General features: G+C 44.2%; 2 protein-coding genes and 1 long non-coding RNA gene across 4 annotated transcripts in view; 1 reads left to right on the top strand and 2 right to left on the bottom strand.

Annotated features, from left to right (window-relative positions):
- The window catches only part of LOC129584279 (uncharacterized), a 29,395-nt gene extending 12,648 nt beyond the window's left edge, over window positions 1-16,747 (bottom strand). The window contains exon 1 of one of the 2 annotated variants that reach the window (XM_055476409.1): window positions 16,713-16,747. The gene's annotated coding sequence lies outside the window, so the exon portion shown is untranslated. Of the gene's footprint in view, window positions 1-2,650; window positions 2,669-16,712 lie in introns of those variants that run through there. The other variant, XM_055476408.1, reaches the window with a different exon arrangement.
- On the top strand, window positions 16,492-18,645 carry LOC129584280 (uncharacterized). The gene is made up of 3 exons (XR_008689865.1): window positions 16,492-16,839; window positions 18,048-18,183; window positions 18,275-18,645. It is a non-coding gene; the product is annotated as an uncharacterized LOC129584280 (long non-coding RNA).
- Window positions 18,646-20,557: 1,912 nt separating this feature from the next.
- Window positions 20,558-22,059, bottom strand: LOC129584384 (uncharacterized). The gene is made up of 3 exons (XM_055476542.1): window positions 21,424-22,059; window positions 21,196-21,324; window positions 20,558-20,966 (listed from the first exon to the last, which is right to left on the bottom strand). Exons 1-3 carry the CDS (start codon window positions 21,824-21,826, stop codon window positions 20,830-20,832), a joined length of 669 nt encoding a protein of 222 aa, XP_055332517.1. The 5' UTR covers window positions 21,827-22,059; the 3' UTR covers window positions 20,558-20,829.
- Window positions 22,060-23,357: the final 1,298 nt, after the last annotated feature.

Here is a 23,357-nt window from a genome sequence, read left to right as displayed (position 1 = left end):
TACTGGGCAGAAGAACAGTCACGCGACAAAACTATTTGCCGTTGGAAGTTATTATTAGAAAATAATAAGGAGAAAATGTCTGCGCATGAGCGGTTACACTTGAATAAATTCGTAGTACGCCAGGGCGTTGTGTATTACAAATTCGAACTAAACAAGAAAATTTATTACTGTATGTACGTACCTTTGCACCGGCGTTTCGAATTCCTTCGGGATAACCACGACTCTCCATTAGCAGCGCACCTAGGAGTACTTGCAACCTATAAAAGAATTTACAAGTACTTTTACTGGCCAAAAATGTTTGAAGCAGTGAGACAGTACTGTGCTTCGTGTCCGGCATGTCTGGCGCAGAATACACCGGCAACGGCACCGGCTGGTCAGTTGCAGACAAATCCTACGGTCCCTCCGAGAATGGTATGGGCGATCGATGTTGCTCCAGCTCTTCCGCCAACCGAATCTGGAAATAAAAACATAATTATTGCAGTTGATTACGGGAGCAAGTACGTAGTTGCGGAGGCAGTGGAAAGAAATGATGCGGCCACTTTGGCGCTGTTCTTTTACCGGCGTATTTTAACAGTATTTGGTATGCCAGCGCACATCACTTCCGATCGCGGCAGCAACTTCATGTCTGAGCTTTTTCGGGAATTGTTAGCACTCTCAGGCGTCGCTCACGCACCTACGGCGTCGGGACATCAACAGGGGAATGGCCTTGTTGAAAAGAGAGTCGGTGAGATAAAACGGGCTTTGGCCAAATACGTTAATGAAAAACAGAACGACTGGGATGTCTTTCTGCCCGCACTTACTGCAGCCTTCAACGCTAAAGTGGTCGAACGGACGCAGCATTCTCCATTTTTCCTGATGTACGGACAGGAAATGAGGCTGCCGATGGCTAATTTCCTACCACTCGATGAAGATTATGTGGTTCCTGCACACGTATATGTGCAACAGATGCAGAGAGGATTGGGCGAAGCATTGGAGATTGTTAATGCCGAGGAGTTCCGGCATAAACTAAAAGATAAAATACGTTATGACGCGAACACATCGGAGGTTAAGTATAATGCAGGTGACCATGTATTGGTCTACGTATTACACCGGAAATTGGGTAAAAATCCGAGTCTCAGCCCTAAATGGACTGCAGGATGGGAGATTGTTAGGCAAAGTAGCCCCGTGCACTATGTAGTTAAGAGCAACAAAAAGGGAAATGTTAAATTAGACACAGTGCATGTGTCCAGGCTAAAGCCTTACTGTTTTCGGGATGTGGACGTCATCCTTGCTGATGAGCAGCCGCTGAAGCTCCTTTCCTGTTTTGAAAAGGAGAGCCCAGATGTGGTAGACGAAGCGCCGGCTCCGCCGCCCGTCCTGCCGACACCGGATATGGCGACATCGCCACTGGATCGTGAATATGCAGAGTTCCTAGATAAGCAAGAGATGGCCCCGGTGGTCCGTACGAAGTCCGGACGTGTCAGTAAACCAGTAGTGAAATTCGCGGTTGAGCATTCCAAAAGGAAAAGGGATCAGAGTACTGGTAGATCGGCGGATACTAATTCGGCAGACAGATTAGCCGATGTTCCGAACGTATCCCAGCATATGACGGTATCGGCAGAAACACAAGTACCACAGAAGCGGATAAAAGTTGAGCCCGTATCCCCAGTCTTGTCGGTGCCTGCACCTGAAGCGAAAATTAATCGTGTTGATCACGACATGGCCCCTACCGATAAGAAAGTAATAGTGAAACCGGAGATATTTTGCGGTATTTTTGAAACGGAAGTTAACGTAATAGAAAGTAAATCGAAGAATGTACTTGAGCACGACATGGCCCCACCAGAAATACCAGATTGGGCGAAGCCCAAGGAGAAATTTTGGCCCGTTGGTGTTGTAAATGATGACATAATGGAACGCCCGGAATTCTGGCGTTTCCGGCAGTCTGAGTGTGCAGATATACAAATGTGGAAGGCGCTGGTAGATGGAGTACTTGTGGATAACTCCCGGTATGTACAGCAGCATTTACCTAAAATAATAAATAAGAATGGGTACATCTGCTATGTAGACAGTTCACCGGAAAAAGTGCACAGAATTTTGGTACCTCACCAATGGCGCACCCTGTTATTGGAATCTGTACATTGGAGATTAAAACATAAATATTTCAGTAATGTGCGCGTACTGGATTATATACTGTATGAATTAAGACTATACTGGCCGGAAGTCGAACGCGACGTATTGTCTTATGAAGATGATTGTGTACACTGCTGGTCCAAAGGAAACCACCGGAAATAAGCAAAATAAATAAGCAGGTACATGGTACCTTGTAAATGTTGTACATATGATTTGATATTTTAACTTCCGTTAGGTTTCAATGGTTTTACATGTATATAGTCAAATTATACGCGGTTAACTTGCTATCAGCAGAATCTGGAAGGGTTAAATTGTACGTACTCGTATGAGAATAATTCGCCATTGGTTAGTAAAATTAAGAGGCTCAGACGGCGTTCGTTGTCTCTAGAGGCAGCACGAGATCCGGGTAAAATTTTACAGTTAGAAAATTCAAACTAGTCAATTGACGTGTTAGCACCACACAGTGTCAAGGCGTGAATACGCGAGTTTTTATTAAATAGAGATTTAACAGCGAAGCCTTTACAAGTGCGAGTCATTTTACCTGGTATCATGGACCCCAAGGATCAGCAGATTCCTCCTGAGGATGAGTTAATGGCAGAGGAACTGCCTGATGATGATGCAGAAACGGCAGCAAATGACGAACGATCAGAGACGGGCACCAGCGACTCTGTCGATGGAGAATCGGACAGTGGTGCATCCCCGTCAGATAGTGGACAGGAAACCGAGGAAGATGACTGTCAACTTCCTCCGACTACGAAGGATTATGCACGTGGCGCGGATGGCCGTCCGACTCCATGGTCGATTTGGCGACGGGAGAATGAAGAACCGTATGTTGCCGTACACCCTGATACGCGAATCTACATTGGCAACAAGTGCCTACAAGCGGGTGGCGTTATGCCTGTGAAACGTTTCAATGAGTACCTGGCTACATTGGATTATGAGCATCCGGCGGATAACTTGATTTGGCAGTTCTTGTGTGCCAGTCCGAAAAATCCATGGAAAATTGGCCATTTGGTGTATCAGCTGCGTCGCAACCATGGCGTGGACATTGTGAAGGATCCGCTGTTTACGATTACTGCTGCTGGTTTGGATCCTGGCGAGTTGAATGATAAAGGAGCTATGTTGACGTATGGACAAGTGCTGTCCCGCGTGACGAACCGAGCACAACAGCCACGGAATGAATTTCCACTGCAGGATGCTGCTGTACGTGAGGATGCCATGCAGCGAGGGACTAAGCGTGGGCATGAGGAGTAATTCAGAATATTGCTCCCAGTATTTTGATAGAATAATGGAAACTACAAAGAATAGTTGGTTATAAATTGAATCCTTGATCTTGTTTAGTTTTTAGCATATAGAGTTAATGGCAACTGTTGTTGTGCAGTGTACCTTGAGTTCACGTTTGCTCGTTGGAATTGTTGTTTTCCCGCTATTCCCCATTATGTTGAACTGGTATAAAAGACGAGACATTAAATACAACCGGAAGAATGAAGAAAGGATCGATATTAACGAGAAAATCTGACAAAAAGGAATAAAATGCAAATTAAAATACCATAGGGGCAAATGACAAAAACCACAACAAACTGGCGATAGGCCAACCACCCTCAGTAGTGACTGCTTGGGGCAGTCAGAAAGTCAAACACGCGGTACCATGCACAGCACAGCTAAATAAAGCGGAAGTTCGTATTTTCGTTCAATATTTTAAAGATATTAAAGCTCCTGTGAATTTTGTTGAGTTTAAATAAATTCTAACGATAAAACATGACGTCTCCTGTTTCCGACGCTATGTTTTTGACGAACGAAGTCTACAATAGACTTAAAGCCCCACCGAAATGGGACTTTAATGCTTGGTTGTATGCGGATGCGATTCAGATTTGGCGAGAGTCGCCCAGCGGGATTCCACTGCAGAAAGCTCTTGAAAGAGCTATGGAACAGGATCTGGGCCCAGAGAGTGAAGAAGAGGGTCTCCTCACTCGGAATTTTCATCCTGATACTGCGGAACACCAGAAGGATCACTTCTGTAGCTTCGCGCACCGTATGCTGGAAGCACGTGCACACCTCCAGCAGCTACAGCGTGATACGCTCGCCGCGGGCCGTTTCTTCACGAAGGAAGAGGCAGAGAAGTTTGCCCAAGCAATTCACACCTTGGACACCATGCAGCGCGGTGCGGACATGTTTGCGGACGACCGCATCCGAATCTTACTTAAGAAGAAATTGGAGCGCCAGCAGGAGATTTTGGATGCTATGAAGCAGGCCGCAGAAGAGACAGAGCAGGCTGGAATAGCCACGATCAGTAAGGCGCATTAGTATTTGTAAAGACATTTAGTCTTATTAAGACGTTCTACAGCTCTAATAGTTAAGAGCGGAGACCTAGTACGGTTTAATGGTTTAAAATAATACTAACTGAATGGTGCATGTATGTAGGCAAAACCTCACCGGAAATGGCACAACAGCAGATGATCCACGCTGCTGCTACGGTGCGGTATTGGCAAGTACATTTGCGTTGGGCAGCGAAGAGAGCTGCAGTCCGCAAGGCATACAAGAATTGCCCCAAGGAACCGAAACAGACGAAGGCACCGGAACTTGAATCAGCTGAGCCAGTGCTGCAGGTGATGCAATCGAAGCCACAAGCTGAAGTAGCTCCAGCTGTACAGCAACTTCCCCCGAAACAGAGGAGAGTTAAGAAACTGCACGCCCGCCCCGTCAGTTTGTATAAAAACGCTGAGGAGGTTGATGCAGCGGTAGCTGTTATCTTGAAGCAACCCGAGGAGAAGCAGGATCGTAAACAGCTCCGTTGGCTTATGAAACAGTATGTTCGTCTGGCCGACAAATAAGCATGATAGTAGACAATGTTGTTTGGGAATGGACAAAACTTTTGTTTTAAGGTTTAAATCATCTAAAGCTGTGATAAAATGAATCTTGTGTTTTAAACGGGCACATTTTAAGGATTTACAGATCTACAACGTTAAACTTGAATTTGAAATTAAAGTATACGACGGCAGAACGTTATGCTAAATTGATGGCCGTATATTGGAATTAAACAATTTTGGTCCACTCTGCCGTAAGCACAACGCTTTAGGTGCAGCGGATGGTAATCCGCGGTGTAACTGCAGTACGAGAGCGAGAGATGACTTCCGGTAGTAATAATACACGCTGAATACATTCCAGTGGGAGGCATAAAACCCAAGAACAGGAAAAGAAATTCACAGTCATTACTATATTCGTAAAATTATATTAAATCTCGGGGAATAAAAAGAACCACCTCCAGAAAAGGAAACAGTTGAATAAAGAAAATTTTCGAACCTCCGAACATCTGTCAGTTAGTACATTACTGTACTAAAGGTTTTGAACCCGGTGAACTGCACCGCGTCACAGGAACAGAAGTTAGCTTCGCTTGAAGTATGCCGTTGGAGATTTCTAAGCCTCTATTACCATATGAACACTTTAAGAACAGTACAAATTAACGGGAGCGCCTGTGGTGCTTAACTTTTGGGGACTTCCGGTGAAGTCTGTTGTGTAGCGTGCTGAATCACAGCATAGGGGCGCACAAGCATACACAGCTGCCCTTAGCTTTCAATATTCGTTTTCAGTTTTAAATAGGGAGTCCTCGCCTCCAAATGCGAAATTAAGGTACAAATTTATATTTCAAGTAAAATTTAACCAAAAGGAAGGACAGAGCGGTCGAATTCGGATTTTGAGTAACGTTCAAAAATGAACAGACAGTGGCGAGCTGAGCCATTAAAAACTTCCGCTCACGTACTCATTTTCAACGGTGTAACATTCATAATTACAGTTAGTCGTGGATAATTTTGAATTCCGGAAAAGTTGTAGTATTTTAATGACGCGGTCGAACTAATTGTGTTAATTGTGGAATTTTATCGTAAAATGGCTCGTCAAGTGCAGGACGAGGAGAAAGTTCCTCAGTTGGTGCCTGCAGCCAGGCTGTCTCTGAAACAGATGCCTAAACTACAGCGAGTTTTGGAGATTAAGGAATGGTATGCGGAGGCTACATGGGCAGCGAAACCTTACGAACCCGAGCCCAAGCCTGTGCAGAAACCTACAGATGTGGGGGATTTAATGCAATTTTCTGATGATGAAGCTGAGACGGAGGAAACTGGGAAAGATCAACAAATGATTCCGTCTTCCATTCCAGTTAACTTTCCGTTGCCTGTACCCCTCAGAGTTGAGCAGCGCGCACAACAGCTAGCTGCAGAAGCTCACGACGCGAACGAGGAACCAGACGAAGAAGATCCTCTTAAGCCCGTACGCAAAGAGACACAAGCGGAAATTGAGCTTAAAGCTCGGTTGGCACTGCAGCGTGGCGGACGCCAGATGATCATGCAGCAACACCAGTTGCCCAAGGATCAGCCTTTGCCTAAGTGGCACGTGAAGTACACAGCGCACCTCACCCCGGAGCAGCTGAACAAGTTGACTTACGAGAAGTTTATGCGTATGGTTCGACGCCAGTACTGGGATGAGTACAATCGGATTCTGTGTGGACGCGGACCGCACTGTGATGCATGGCTGCCGCGTGGTCCTGGTTTGGATTGGATGCCAAGCTATAACAGATTTGATTTTGCTTATTATCGATAGGTGTTTTCCTATCAGTATTTCTGTATATAATTTTTCGGTGGCACATATGAATTTAATATGTTTATCTTTAGTTAATTTGATCTAATTAATTTGGTTTATGCGTTTTGGAGAGGATTTATCAGATTTTACGTGTTCGGTTGAAATTCAACCAGTGGAGTGATTACGCTTATATTAGAATTTTAGCAGAGTGTTGGAGTATTATACGGTATGCGGATGTAAATTAAATTTATGGAGTTGTCGGTCGGAATGTGGTTGAAAATAATAGCTCGTAGTGGCTTGCAAACTCCCAGTGTTGGCAGCTAGCGAAAATAAAATCTGACTGCCACGCGAATAGCATACCACCTACACAGAATTACAGTTTACGACATGGCCTTACCTGATAGTTAATTAAAACTATAAAAACCACTAATTAAAACGGTAGCGTATGGGCTAGCTAGTGATTGTGCCATCCCACTGGTCCAAGGTTCTAACCCCGCTAAGGAAATGAATTTTGCAATTAGAATTTCATTTTTAACGATTTTTACGCTGAATCAGCTACGAATACAATCATAGTGACACAATTAAAATTTTAAAACATGAATGCCGTAGTGGCTCAGTGGCTAGTAAGGCGTTACTTAGCATCTAGGCCCCAAGTTCGATTACCACACCGGGAGAATATTTTGTAAAGGAACCTTACTTTTTGTCACCATTACAGGGGAATATTATTGCACTAATTACTGTGCTATTTTTCCCCGGGGAAACACTGATAATTGTAGTAGCGCAGTGGTTAGGAAATTTATCAAGGCGCGGGAAGGTCACTAGTTCGATACCCATAACAGGAGACATTTTCTGAAGTGAACCTTAATTTTTCGTTGTTTTTACGTGGGAATATATCTCGTATTAATTTCGACGTTGAAATTTTTAATAGAAATCATGAAAGCCGCAGTGGTCAACTGTACATTGGTTTGAGCATCTTGAGTGAAGGTTGCTAGTTCAATACACCTGTGTGGCAAGAATTTTGTAAATTAATCCTTATTTTTATTCTTTTATGGTTTTAATAGTTGACATGACGTTTACGGGGAATTTTAAAAGTGTTCAAATTATGAACGCCCGTAGTGGCCGAGTCGTAGACTAGTTACCGCAGTATTTCCAGATCACGTGATCTAACCTCCTGCGAGGAAGAGATTTTACAAATAAATTGCCGAATTAATTATAGAAAAACTTCTTTTTGGCTCCTTATTATTTTTAATTAATTTTTGATTCACCTAAGAAATTCGGAAACTGCCTTGGTGAATTATGCAGATGGAATTATAGAGCAGAACTACGGCTAAATACGTTACTTAATTTAATTCAACTTCATAACCGGGCGTCAGACTGAAACTGCAGAAGGAATAAATTAACAACAAATCCTCTGTTAATCTCTTGAAATGCACAGTATACTTAAATAACAAGATCAACTGGGAGATTATCAAGAATTAATTAACAAGCAACAACGGATTCAATAACAATAAGTGGCGATGCAATGAGAAGTGAAAACGGAATTCATGATCTGGACAATTATTCAGAATTAATTAAGATCAGATGGAGAACAAAGAGCGGCTTTGATAGAGTCCTTCTCCTTCTCGTGATCTGCCATTCGTTTCTTCAGCTTGGCAATTGAGCGATCCGCGCGTGTGATATTATCGCGCAACGAGTCAGCAATAGCGTTCAGAACCTTGCCTGTCTGAACGCAATCCTTTCGAATGATTTCACTGAATGTTGGACCATCGGTCTTTGCGCGTGTGGATCGGCGTGGCATTAGGGAAACGCGGTCAGCAGAAGAACAACCGAAGTGCAGCGGACCGGGCTTCGCTTTAATTGTAGGATCTGAGTCCGCGTTGATCATACCCATTGTGCCCGCCAGGAAACACGGTTGCTCCGTTCGCGCTTTCTTCACAGCGCCCTCAACGATTTCAGCGGCGTCCGCGCCGATGAAGCCCACGCTAGCGACGGCTAAGTTGCCAAATCCCTTACAACCACCAGCACAATCGACTTGGTGCGCCTGCATACGAACATCTGCAACACATTTAAAAATTAAAATTAGGATAATGATGTGATGATTAGCAAAATGGCGGGTCAATTAATGCGTCAGTAAATATGAAAATTGCACGGATTGATATATTAGTAAAGATTGGGTGATTAAATTATTGGATGATTAAAATTAACAACTCACTTAAAGTACGGCCCAGCTCTGATGATAGCTCTCCGACACGAATTGCACGTAACTTGTCATCCACGCAGGGATGAATAAACAGCGTCCCATTGCTGGTCCGTACGCATCCTTTCTTTAACATAAACATTAGAGCACGGCGGAAATCACTACGGAAATACTGCAGTTTGACGGCGTACGTCTGTTTCAGCCAGACGAGAAGTTCGATACGCGTCAGTCCGTGTCCAGCTTCTAATAGGATTCCTCAAATGGCAGCACGTAGACGGTGAGCAGTGTCGATTGTCATCGTTTGTCGTTCACTGCGCAGGCGTTCAGCTTCACGTAACACAAAGCGGCCGTCATCATTCAGCTGTTTGAGGAGAAATCCGGTTGACAGAGCGTTTTCGATGTACAATTTCACTCGCGGTGTGGTGAAATCCGGGTGTAGCGTACACAGGAAATCCTCCATGGATTTCACATCCACGAGTTCGTCCTTTATGAAGGCATCTAATAACCGAACTTGGACAGCGACTTTCAAAGCGTCGTCACGTCGGATTTTCTTCGTTTCTTCAAGATCCAGCGGGGCGTCAATCATCCCTTTGAGATCTTTGCAGAGGCGGCGTGTTCCTTGCTGATCTCCAGTGACAGGAGCTCCTAGACAATACATTGCGCTGATATAAATAGGATAAATAAATAAGTAATAATAAGAAACGGAAACAAACAGAACATAACAGATAGACAACACGGGAAATGAAGAGAGTACAGCACGCAGAGCTCGCGGAACTCAGCTGTTAAAATTCGTAATTCAGCGAACTACTGTGCGGCATGCTGTCGTATGCTTAACACCCGTCAAAGGCAGTTACCGCCAGAAACTGAGTGTATCCCAGCTTGTATGTGCCCATGTGGGTACCCGCTTTTTAATCGTTTTGGAAACTGTGAATTCACAGTTTCCCGTCTTCAAAACACTAAAATATTATAAATTAGACCAAAAACAATTTTATTATCCATAAAAACTACCGGAGATGAGTTCCAGTAGTTTGGAATAAGTGAATTTAGTACTGTATTTACGCACCGGAAATTGTGCCTGTCGTCAGGCAACCGCTGTTGAATGATGTTTACGTGACTTTACGGTTTGTGCAGCACTATCGAGCACATGGCCGGCGAAATTTTACAAGTTAAAATTTTCGGGTTCGCCACTTTAGTATTTTAAGCTTTGGAATTTATATTGTATATGGGATCTCTGCCCATTTCTCTTCGTTTCGCAATGTCTCGCGAGAACTCGCCCGAATTTCCGGAGCGACCACCTGCTCCTACTCCGCCAGCAGTTATTGTCCCGACGAGAGAGCAGCGTGCTCTAGGTATTCATTTGCGCACTGAGCATCCGTTTGGATATAGACCGGGATCTTCCGCAGATCTCCAGTCAGGACGCGTTACCCGATCGCATGCGAATCCGACATCTTTCGGTCCACGGGATACTGTAGCAGCCAATGCAGCTGACTGTCAGCCGTCCACATCGGCCGCTGGAGAGCGTCAGGCTGTGGTTCGTGGAAATGCACGGCGCGGATCTTTTACCGCCACACCGGAACAGACGTACTGGCGTAATAAGCAGCCGTCTTCATCCAGTTCTAACAGCAGTACGCCGCCTGCCAAGATCAACCCGCGTATTCGTCTGGTGGGAGAAGTACACTTTTCTGAGACAAGCGACTCGGAAGGCGAGGCTGCAGGTAGAATCTTTTAAGATCAGATTAAAATTATCCGGTAGTTACGCGTTCCATATTCTCTGGTTTGCAACATTAAAATCTTAGTTATTTTACGATTTTATTTTATTTTACGACATGGCATACCTCGGGTGTCTTTAAAGCTAGAATATTTAAGTGTTTAAGATAGCGCATTGGTTCTGTAGCGAAACCACTACCGCGCCCGATCCGTCCTGGGTTTGCACGACGTACTGGTGTGCCTGAACGACCAGTTGTGCGTAGCCGCAATCCTGTTTTAAACGCTGTTGGCATTGGCCGACAAGATACGGACACGGAACCTTCGTCGGTCGATACCGTGGTCCAGAAGTTCCCGGACTTGGCAGTAGCAAAACAGACGGACGAAATGGCCATCACGGAGGCGTACCACTCGTCGGTGACCAAAGATGGTGAGAATTATCATCGCCTCTGGTTGTCCAAATTCTTGTTTGCTGGTGAAAAGCTTATGCATCGTTACGACTTATGGAATTTTACTACTAAACTTCCTATCGAAATTGCTTATGAATTACGGCGACAATATATCTACTTAAATCCGGATTTTGTTGTTGTTTTGAAAGATTTGGAGAAGAAACACGCGGATGCGGCCGCTGACAGGGAGAAAGCCGTAGAATCTGCAGCAGAGAATGAGACCGGAAGTGCTGAAGATTCGGGCGCCGAAGCCGATGTAGAGAAGTCCGACGCGGAAGAGACTACGGATGCCGATACCAGTGGCACGACGGGCTCGTCGGATACTTCAGACACGAGTTTGGAGACTCGCGCCGAATGGGAGCGACTGCAGCGTGCCCATGCTCAGCGCAAAGTTCGTTTCAATCTAATCGGTAGCATGAAACGCAAGTATGATGAAATGGAGGCGGAAGACGGCAATGAACATCAGCCAACGACTTCTGCACTGAGTTTGTATCAGCCGGAAACAGCCACCATCAATGTTGTCAAGCCAGTAGAAATTGACGATGATGAACATGAACCGGGCACTGAAACTGAAAATGAATTGATGGAATTTGAAGAGTCATTAATTCACTGGAGTAATTTCGAAGCCTTCAGCGGCTGAGATCGCGATCGACGAAGCGGATATCGCGGATTTAGTGGCAATCGTGGATGCGGCGCAGCCAGACAATGATGAGCTGCCAGATTTTGACATGGAAGAGCTGGAAAAATTGGAAACGGAGCAGCATGATGACAATGCAGATGGAAGTATCCAACAGCCTATCGCTGCCGCTGTGCAACAGGAATTGGTTGCCGTCGAAGCTGTGCATGTTTCAGTGCCTGTGCCAGATGAAGTTGTTTTGGTGCAGCCAGCAGTCGTTAACATGGCCCCACCAGTGGAAGAACCTAACTCTGCTGAACTGGAAGTTGGACAGCCGACGCCGGCGCCGAGCTCAATTGTTGACAACAAGGGGATTTTTCCTTTGAATCCTTTTGTGCCGTCAATTTTTATTAAAGTTTAATGTGGGCTCAGTTGTTATTATTTTTCGTACAAGGTAGCTGTTGTTGTCCATTATGCGCATATTTTATTCAGTTGCGGAGTTCTTATTATTTTTAGAACTGCCGTGTTGTTCACAGTCTCGCCGTCTTTTGGATCTGCGCAGAGTTTAATAATTTTATTTTTGGTAGAATTTTATCTTGTAGTTGCCGATCGTTGATCTTTTGTTAGTCGCGTGCCTGGTCTAATAGTTTATCATGCGGAAGTAAAATGTAGTCGCTCGTGACGTAACCGATTTTGGGAATTAAAAGAGCTTTAGAGACGCGCTCTGATTGGTCGAACTGTTCGGGAAGTTTCCGCAGTTACCGGCGTAATGCAAATTCAGAATTCGGCAGGTATATAAGCATGCCATGTGCGGTAAAATTTTCAGTGCATTTTTCATTTTCTCCTTGCACTTTTTACGTTGTTGTGCCGTACCGGCATATCGTTATAATTCTGCCGTGTAAATTGTACACTTTTTCTTGTTTTTGTGTCTAAGGTCACGTTTGTGCCGTGTGTGATGTAATGCCGCCCATTGATCCGAATCGAGCTTTTGAAAAGCTGGTGGACGCAGTTTTTCAAACATCACAGTTAAATCAGCAGCAACAGCAGTATGGATACGGATTTCGTGGAGGGAGCCACCGTGGCGGTTTCCGTGGCGGATTTCGCGCGCGTCGCCCTAACCATGTGCGAGTGTACAGAGGCGAAAATCTCCGTCGTGACGCACCTGCTTGGCAGCGTGGAAGCAGACCCCTGGGGCAACAGATGCCTGTTGAGGCTCCTGCTGGACCTAACGATCCAATTGTCCGCGTGGCGCATCCCGGCCTCCCTATGGAGATCGATGCCCAGGACCTTGCGAAGTCGATTCCACCGCCTGAAAACCAGCATCACGGACCTGTGGTCGCGACTGTCCCCGTTGCTCCTAATGCTGATCAGCATCTACCAGGTTCGGTTGCAATCGTGAACTCTGTTGCGCCTGTGAATTCTGTTGTAGCGCCTGCGCCAGTCGTTGTTCCAGTTGTGAGTGCGCAGCCTGTGCAACCAGTGCAGTATCCGGGTTTGCCACCTGGCATAGAATCGTTTGTCGTACCAGCGAGTGCTCCTGTGCGTGATCGCTCCGCATCGCGTGACCGTGTGGGCAAGCCAAGCCATGATTTCGTGCCGAATTTCGTCGCAGACCAGGACATTCTTCAGAAGAGTTTGCGTGAGTCAGAGATGGAAAAGCGTCGTTTGATGGCCGCGGAAGTGAGTAAGCGTTTGGACGCAGCTTCCAGTAATTCTGGCCAAACCGGATTATTTTCATTGGCGCCCTCTGCTGGCAAGTAACCTTCAGTGTCCTTGTACTTTTATTGTTGTGACCTGATGCGCATTTGAATCTTTACTGTTGATCTGATCTTGTTGACTTGTTGCATTACTGTGATTTGATCTTTATTATTTTTTTTTTTGCCTTTTTGTTTCCTCTTACTAGTGTAAATGGGCCAGTTGCAGTTCATGTTGCACAGAGCCATGTGTAATTTGTCGTTGTGTGTTATCTGTGTAAACGAAAATCCGGGTCAGACCGTCGTCCCGGTAAAGGATTAACCACGTACAGCCTACCTCAGGGACCCTAAAGTAATGAAAAGTAAAATCCAAAAAAATCAATAAAATTCAGAAAAGGTCGTGTGGTCTCTCGCTTGTTGTAAATATAGGAAATCAGTTACGGAAATATGAAGTAAACCGGAAATAAAGTCCGTGCATAGCACGACTACCACACAATGCCAGTTACGTTCGCATTGTACAGATTCGGCTTACGGCAGAGCACAGTACTTGCAAAGACCAAGAATTTCACTTACAGTACTGTCGTCTACCTGAAATTTGTGAACTCTTCCTTTTTTGGTGATTGTAGTCGTGGTGCGCAGAGCACGGTATAATTATATTTGTTTAACTGCATTACATTAATATTGCGACATGGCAGAACGCAAGCGATCGGTTTCGTTCTTTCAACGGTATACGGCTGAGACGGATGAGAAGCGTATACGTGCAGCGATATCGTTGGAATCCGTGAATAAGATTCCTGTGGTCGGATATGCACAGCGCCGTGGATCCTTGGCTTCCACACAGTTTAGTTTGCCACCATCGTCGCCAGCATCTTCGACTCGAACACTGTCTGTCTCGTCAGTGTTCTCAGCGCCCGAACTGGGATACACATATACCCAACCGGAAGAACCGAACCACCAGATGATTCGCGCTGCGCAGCTAATGAATAGAGCTTTGGATCTTGTTGATACTGTGCAACCAAAGGAGCGCCTGGCTTCAAAAGCGTTTATCCGCCAGAACTTCAGCGTGCAGCGTTGGACGAAAATCGCACCGTTGTTGTTTGGTAATGGCGAAGCTACAGGATTTAAGCGCAAAGTGCACGACGAGCATGTGGAACCGCATTCTGCGCCACCGATCGTGAAGCAGGGCTATCCTGTATTCCATCAGCAGAAATTATCTCCGTTGAAAGAAGCGAACACCGGAGGATCTCAGTCTAGCAGCAGCTCAGAGAACAAGCCCCGAAAATTCTATATTGATGTAGAGCCATTTACTGATTGATTTAGTTTAATCTGGAGGTGTTAGTGTTTTCGCGTTGGCAAATACCACTTAAATCTGAAATGTTTACGGTGCCTTAGTTTGATTTTAATGAACGGATTGGAATTATTTGAGAAAGCTGGAAGACATTGGTTATGTCGGAGTATTCGAATTAAAATTAGAATAATTAGGTGTTAGAATAAAATTAAATCAGAATTACGGCATTTCCGGTATACACACCCGCCGTATGGCAGTTTGGTATTATTGTACGCACGCAGTGTGTATTGAGACTTACGGTTTCGAAATTCAAATTTACAGTTCTCAGCACACAGCAAACGTTCAGTTTTTGAAGTTCCCCATATTTTGATTCCGTCCGTATTATCTGGTGATCATGCCACGACAAATTGTTACTGGTCGAGCGAGACGTCTTGGACAAGAAGCATTAGAAGCGTATGATAGAGCTAAGGCGGAATGTGAGCAGATGTTAGCTGCGATCATGGTGTATGTCGAAGCGATGGAAGACATGGACGAAGTTCGCCGACAGAATGACGAGTGGATTCGCGAAGGACACTTGGAAGAACAAGTTGGCGTGGTCCTTGATGTGTTCCAGGATGAGCAGGATAAGCAGCGCTGGGTTCGCACTGCGCAGTTGAAGATTAATTCGTCGGGCAGATTGGTTAAGCAGAATTCCGAGGAGCCGTGGTCTGCTCCTGATACGTTTGATGTTGATGGTTATAAGAAGTGGGAGGATGGTCTATTTGTCACTGAGAAGGAGCCATCCGCACCACCAGAAGAACAAGAACCTGTTGAGCCAGTGGCGGAGCTGATTGTGCGTGCGCCGTCAGAGGAGATTCCGTTTCGGCAACTGATTCTGATGGATGTTGATGAGCAGAAAGAAGATACGCAGTCTGAATACGTTTCCATCATTAGTCTGCATAACTATCCACGTAAGGAGTAAATCGTTGTTATTCTCATTTCTCGTGATGATTCTTGTGTTTTACCAGTTCTAGTACAAGTTCTAGTTTTTATTGATAGTAAAGTGTGGAGAATTACAGACGTGCGTATATTCATTAAAACTTCAGTGGAAGTTGTCGTTCAGTCTTTATTTATCTTTTACCCAGCAGCACAATTTAAATTTTATACATTCTAAGACGTGCGTAATAAAGCCGTGTGCCTAACAGCTTATCACCAAACAACATCAGAAATAGACGGCACAGTAGTAGTTAGTAGTAGATTTCAGCCTCCTTGGATCCTGGATCTCCGCCCCGCCAATCCCATGGACTTCCGGATGCCATCGCCGCTAGAATCCTACTCTAACATTACACTACGGATCAGGCGTACAGTCATTGGGCATCGGATGGACATGCGTGGATTGTGTCGGAGTGCGAGAGATGGATCGGGATGGAGTGCTACACAATCACACGGGATGGACTGGATGGATTAGTTTATGTTTGCGGGAGCAAAAAATCGTTTGTGGGGGTGACGTGTGGAGGAGTACGTACGAGGGATTCCACCGTGCATCCACTGACTGTCCGCCTTTACCTGCAAGTACAACCGGAAGTGGTTATCGTTCCATCTAGTCTGTGATTCGTTACTCGTTATGGCTTAGCGATGTATTCTGATGTACAGCATTTCTAGTCTATATAAGCTTGAGTTATTCCTAATATTGCGAGCGGTCTCGGATCAGTCTTGGATTTCAGACTTTGAGACTACTTGCTTTTAACTTCCTGCGTTGTGCATATGATTGTGTGTTAGCGGAGTAAAGCATTTTCTGTGTTATCGACGTTCATAATTAAATACGGATTATTAGATCGAGCGTGGTAATCACGGTATGCTCGTGCTTCGTGGACCCTCATGTGTATCGACCGGAAGTTAGGAGTATTCAGCACAATTGCTTAGGGATTCCTGATTCTACGTGTTCCAGAATTATCCATTTCCGTCCGATTTACTGTAACAGATGATTTAAGAGTTGTTCTACCGACTGGGCATTAAGGCAGGGAGCAGATCTACAATCCGTTTCGTACAGGGCATCCACCGGATATACCGTACCGAACTGACTGTCAATAGCAGGATCGAGCAATACGACACCAGAGCTCGTATTTTGTGCTGCAATGCAAGGTTGTAAAGCCATAAAACGCTATTGCATGGCAGGCACTACTGAGTACTGACCAATACCGTCGATACGGTAGAACCTTATCCCTATCGAGCAGGTGAATATGATAAGATACACGCACATGATTAGCCGCATGAGGTCATCCTTATAACTTATGACAAATTGACAAGTAACGATTTTTGGCAATAAACGATAATTTCTTAGCGCTATTGCCGGCATCCCTATGCACCGTTGTCCGTCGACTACACATTTTGTTAATTTTTTATTTTTGTGATAATCTCATGGTTAACGAGGAAGTCATTCCATTTGCTTACTCGGGTAGCTGATTAAAATTCACAGTTTTAAGCTGACAGAAAAAAAGGCGGGGCGACTATAATCATAAAATACCCTCAATGGCGTTTTTGTAGTTAAACTGCCTCGCTAGTTTTTTTATGTCATTGTGATTAAATAATTAATATCCGAATAAAATGTAATATTGATTTTCTCGAATGGCTTCAGTGCTAAATGCGAACTATGGCATCATATTGTAGAGTAGTATGTCAATTACCGTAATCAAAACGAGCGTAACCGAAATAAAATTACGTACTAAAAAAGCACTCATAACTAGAAAAATAGTGCATCTGTAGGTACGGTTGAATACTTCCACCTGCGCGTTTAACAATCGCATGGTATAGTCAACACACAAAATTTAATGTGATTTCGAACAATAACAAAGAAACTGTGGAGCGTGAAGAGACGCGTAAACATTATTCTCTGCATCAGGAATTGGCCTTTCTATGTTGACAATGGTTTTATGTATGGCAATATATGTAAAAGCTTATCTAAAAGGTAACACGAAGTAAGAATCAACGAATCAGTTGATTACAGACTGTGAAGTCTACGCAGATATTTCCGTAGTACCCTAAATTATGGATGTAATAAGAGCCGGGAGAAGCCAGAAAGAAGTGAAGTAAGAGCGTAGGTGTGAAAAATGTTTTAAAAAGGTGGTGCGAGTGGCCAAAACGTTTTGAAAGGTGGTGACAGACTGACAGTAGCCAAACGTTAGCCAATTAAAGGTGGTGTCAGGGTGGTGAGAATAGCCGTTTCCTAAATAATATTAATGGTTTGTTTGTGTGGCAACAAACTTGGCTGCATGCATTACGCAAAATACTGTAGTACCGAGTATCTATTCGTTTATTATCTTACAGTACTGAAGTTGTAGTGTTGTACAATACATACCTGTTGTATGTACAATACATGTTGTACATGTTGAAGTTGTACATAGCAAATGTATGTTACTACAGTACACTGTGCCTACAAGTATAGATGGGCTTCGGCATTCTGCATTCGGGGCAATTTGGGACCTACACCGCAGAACCGGCGACAGGCTCTAGGAGACATGTTCTTCCTGGTCCGATTCCCAATGATGACGGACGCCCAACTCGCTGATGGTCTCTTGAAGGTAACCCGCGGCGTGCAGTTAGCTGCCTTTTTGACAATTCCACCGGCAAAACGTTTGTTTTCTATGGTTCACACTGCTTTCGTTTGTGCAGGATTCGGTGCTGCTGCCAGCAGACTGGAAGGATATTCACCTTCACAAGCATGCCATGGCGAAGCCTCCGCTACGCTTCTCCACGCAGCCCCGACGATCCCCAGTCATCCGCGTTGGGCAGTGGGAGTTGAAGCATCAGGAGGAAGTTTTCGTGAAAGGACGACATTTATATCTGGTATCCGGCAGTAGTGATCGGAATACGTGGACCGGAAGCCGTCTGCAGGATTTTGGCACCTGACGACGAAGACCTGGTGAAGCGAGGCCCGGAGAATATCCTTCGGGCATCCGAAATCCTGACCGCTAACCGGGCTATTTGTTATGGGAATGGTGGTTATCGGGGCGGTGATGCAGTGTATACCAAGTTAGAAGAAGGCTCCCATATTATCATTTTCGATGGCATGTTCTAGTTTTCACATTTCCGTGATTCGTAACAAGACTAAAACTTGAATACCTTGAGTGTAAAAGATGTAAAAGGTAAATAAAGTTTGATTCAATGACCTGTGCGCTTGAGGAATTTTGAAAAAGGAACCCGTCATCTTGTCTTGAGCGAGGTGTATCTATATTTATGGTTAATGTATTTATGCGTTCGTGCATGTACGCGAATCGAACCTATCTTGTTCATTTCTCCATGGCCTCAATTTATGCGTTTATGATGCATGCGAGGTGAACCTTTCGCGATTAGTTGTACATATTTTATGCATTGGTTCAGTTAGTTAGCAATTAGGACAAGTACCGCTGCTGCGCTACACTACCGTAGTAAGTCCCGTAGATGATTAGTAACATTACAACGCTATTCTGTCCAGCACTACTTTATCATTTTCCTAAATTTGTAAACTGGCAATTGATTGTGGGTGCGAGTCCGTGCGACAACGCACGTGCGAAGAATTCAACCTATTTGGTGAGTGGCGATTCAAAACTCGCACACGGTTTGTTAATCGACCGAAGCGTAGCGAAGGTCCTCTATGTTCAGTGTTCATGAAAAATGTGGTGTCTGTCGGTCACCGCCATCTATTGCACGTGTGCGCGGCGTATTTAAAGTGAAATGCACGTATGCGCGCTGGCCGTATATACTCAAGGCCCGTGCAAACGGTGGTGTCTGTCGGTCACCGCCATCTGATGAACATATGCGCGGTATACCTACTATTAAACTGCATACATACACGGTCACCCACCGCCATCTAATGCATATTTTTTACGGTCACCACATACTGTGAAACGGACACATGCACGGTCACAATACTATCAAAAAACAGAAATGCTGGCTGGTCGTATATGCTAGGGCCGCGTGTAAAATGCGGTATGCTGGTCACCATCTCTCTTTACAAGGTGTCCAGAGGCGCGGTAGCCGTATAAAAATGCTGTGCTGCCTACTGGCGTTTAGAAGAATGACATATTTATCTCGTTGATAATTCATGGTAAGCATTAATTTCTGTATTCCTATCTTAGCACAACACATACTTTGCAGTTCGCGTTGTGTTTGTCCATCGGTCACCGCCACCCTACTTAAAAGGGTAAAAGGCGCAGTGTCCATTTGTACTCGAGGCTTATGGTTACCGTAAAGTCTTTTTTCGGTAACCGATACGACGGTACCCTCCTGCCTTTGCACTATTTGCTGCTAAAATCGCTAGCTTCTGAATAATGTAACCGCTCCATGAAACTAGGACACAAAGTCTGGAAGTCCGGAAATAGTCATATACCCATAGCTGCTTGGTTTGACTAGCGCACTGCCGGCATGCCCAAGCTGCATCCTGATCTGACCGTAGGTAGTGCAGTTTGATGGAGTGCCGCAGCAGTTTAACGTGCAATTAATCCTAAAATCGCATTTAACAGCCACTTCACCTGGAAAATATTTTGGTATTTCGCCGAGAAAGAAACCGCCATCTACTCGAATGGCGATCGAGCAAAACAAACAAGAAAACTGAAAACTGAAGAAAAGAAGGAAATTTGGAATTTGCATTAAATATTGTCCAGAAACACGTCTATAGCCGGTTAAACCATGCATCCACCGCCCCAGAAGGACGTTCATCGTAACTGAGACCGTAAATACGAATACATGTTCCTCCAAGTAGAATTTAGTTTTGCACAATGTTTTTCAATATGACCGGCAGAAATATCCAATTCAAAACTTTTGCCATATTCCGAGAACAGCGGAATATTGATCTGCCTGGAGGACCTCACCGGTCTCATGGTTGTACTCTACAGTCTACAGACACTGTACATAGTATAAAATTCAAAATCGCAACATTCATCGTACAAATTTTTGATACCAAGTAGATAAAAAATATTTATAAATTTACTCCTACGCTTCGGTCATACAGTGCCCGCCGAAAGCGAGTGCACTTTCCTAGTTAAGTTTCATGGATACAAGTTTATTTAGGCAAACCTACGTGTAGTCACTGTAGTGTTAGAACTTAGAACACAAACAAATAACGACGCCACGGTATGTATATATGGTATTGACGCCAAAACCGCACTATCGGAACATTTTATATGATGGTCCTCTGCACATGATCCAACCAGGCAGACTTGAATTCATTGCCTGCATTCAGTTTTAAATCAGTTTCGTGCAGACCGCTCATAGAACTCAACTGGCCAAACTCCGTCTTGCGAATCAAACTCTGGATGTAAAACAACGCTCTGCTTGGAGGGATTCATGGGAGCTCTGAGAGCTCGTTGACGCAACCGGTAGTCAACTAAAAATAGACATGTCCTTACCGTACAACACAGTTCTCTCAGTTTTTCATAAAATATTAATGTGCACTGTACGCTGTACTACAGTAGCATAATGATACGTTGATGCGAACGCAAAAATCAACCAGCAAAATAACTACTTCTACGTGTACTGTCGACTGGTACATCACCATTAACTACCAGCATTAATATTTAGTGACGGAATTTACCAGATTTAGTTTTTTTGAGTACCTGATACGACGATAACTGTCACCTTCTCCGACGAGAGGAGGACATCGTCAAGTTGCTTCAGGATCATCTTATCTGCCTTATTCTTTTCATAGACGATTTTTCCATCCCAGCCACACTGTATCATGACACCTATACAATTTGCTTTTTTAACGCTTCTACTTATTATGTTGTCAAGGTTTGTTTTCAACGAAATAAAAATTGCCGATAACAGTTCAACGAAAGACTGACCTTTGATTCTAGTAGGAAGAGTGCTGCCGGCTTTCCATATTTTCAGGGTTTCTGAATCGCAGACCTTAGCAGCATGAATACACATGCTCTGTGAGCACCGGATGTTATCATCGAAACCACCACAAATGATTTTGATGCCGTATTCTTCCTGCAAATCAACTCCGTGGAGCGAAGCGATCTGGCGTAGATAATCCACACATCGTTCAAAGCTGGCACGTTTGGGGATCATACATCGTGCATTTTCCACATCCCAGAACAGTCTAACTGGTCGCTCACTAGGAGCACGAACAAACAACCATTTAATAAAAGTGATCAAACCGCAGCTCAAAATGGCAAGCCCGATAACCATGAAAAGCCGCTGCACAGGATTTTCTGCGGGATCATATTTTCGCCCCTGGTCCATTATGAATCGCAGCCAGGTTGTTGCGTATCGGAAGCACTACGTAGCCGTTAAAATAATGCAGTACTCTATCCAGATAATATTATATGGAGTGTGATATTGGACAAAATAAATACTTATATCAATGTGTTGGTGCCGTTAGGATGAGTTAGTGAGCATGCATCAGGTACTCTGGTTATAATATTGACAGGAGTGCGTCTGGTAAACAGAGAACCGGTTCCACAAATATTTTAATATTGTTCTGTATGTGTGTGTGTGTGGCTATGCGCTGTTTAGTCGCGTAGTGTCTGAAACTTTTTTGCACTGATGATGATTGAAATGATTACATAGAAAGAAGGCTCAAAGTTCCCTTTGCGTTAAACCTCTTTAATACAAGCTAATAATGTAAGTCGGAAGTGCTTCTGTAAAGGCAAGTTTGCACGTAGGCGCTGGCTCAAACCCAAGCAATGTTATAGCTGTCTCATCCTTAGCTACGACTACGAGTACGTATCAACTAACATGGGCTGGTTATTTTAACTTATTCTGTCTTAAAATGTTTGCATCGAGCGCAGCGAGATGCTGCAAGCCTTTGTCAAGAGCATAACATTTGTCCTGGCGCTCGTGCATTCATGTGGTTAACAACCACCACTAGTATAATCTGCCAAAAGTAATGATTCTGCCAAAAGTATTTTCCATTTAGTCGTGCGTATTTACTAGTACATACTCGTACAGTCGTACTGCAGATGTCTGATGTAGCTTCCTTTCACAACTTTCATGGCTACAGTGAGATTGTACCAGTGGCAGTATGGTAGAACTGCTTACAAATTAAATTAAGTAAAACTGCTTCGGTTTACGGTACTTGTGGTAAGTCTTATCGGCGGTAAGGTACAGATTTGGTGGTAACACCCAAACTTCCAAGCCGATAACGCTATGCGGGTGGAAATGTGTTTACCCACTACACTTCCTTTATTACTGGAGCGAATCACCGCCGTGTGTTCCACCCTTTACTATTTCTTCTAACAAAACAAAGAGAACTGGTGTTCGATGGTGTATGCAGTTTACCCATAAATCATAATGTATGCCCTGGTTTTCTGAGCCTATTTCAAAAGGGATACGAGTACCGGTTAAGTTAGCTTTATGTTTCTTAAACAGCTACTCACTACTTGGTAGAAAGAATTATGAGAAAAACCAAAAAAAATTCAAACATAAAAAAGCGCAGGATTAGTTAAGTAGGGTAGTGCGGAGACTCATGTGGTTGATTATGTAATTGAGGTAAGTAATATCGTGTAGGCAGGGACCCAGGTAAAGCCCGATAGTATCTGTAAATGATCTTCGTCTGTGAGTGGTGATGTTCTCAATATCCTAAAATAATTGTTTGCCTGATATTGCGGGATATTCAGTGCGAAATTTAAGTTGCGGAACTGGTACTGTACGAGTAAAATCTAAATAACGCTACGCTTGCTGACTGTGTGGTTCCGAATCAGTCTACTGTAGCAAAGATTTTGGAAATACATGTTTGGCGTTCATTTGCAATTTTGCAATATAAGTTTCAAAA

This window comes from Paramacrobiotus metropolitanus, unplaced genomic scaffold (genome assembly GCF_019649055.1).
Source record: "Paramacrobiotus metropolitanus isolate TYO unplaced genomic scaffold, Prichtersi_v1.0 Parri_scaffold0000013, whole genome shotgun sequence".
NCBI classification, from domain to species: Eukaryota; Metazoa; Tardigrada; class Eutardigrada; order Parachela; family Macrobiotidae; genus Paramacrobiotus; species Paramacrobiotus metropolitanus.
Note: the sequence above shows the minus strand (reverse complement) of the source record. Positions and strands in the feature narration are given on the sequence as shown.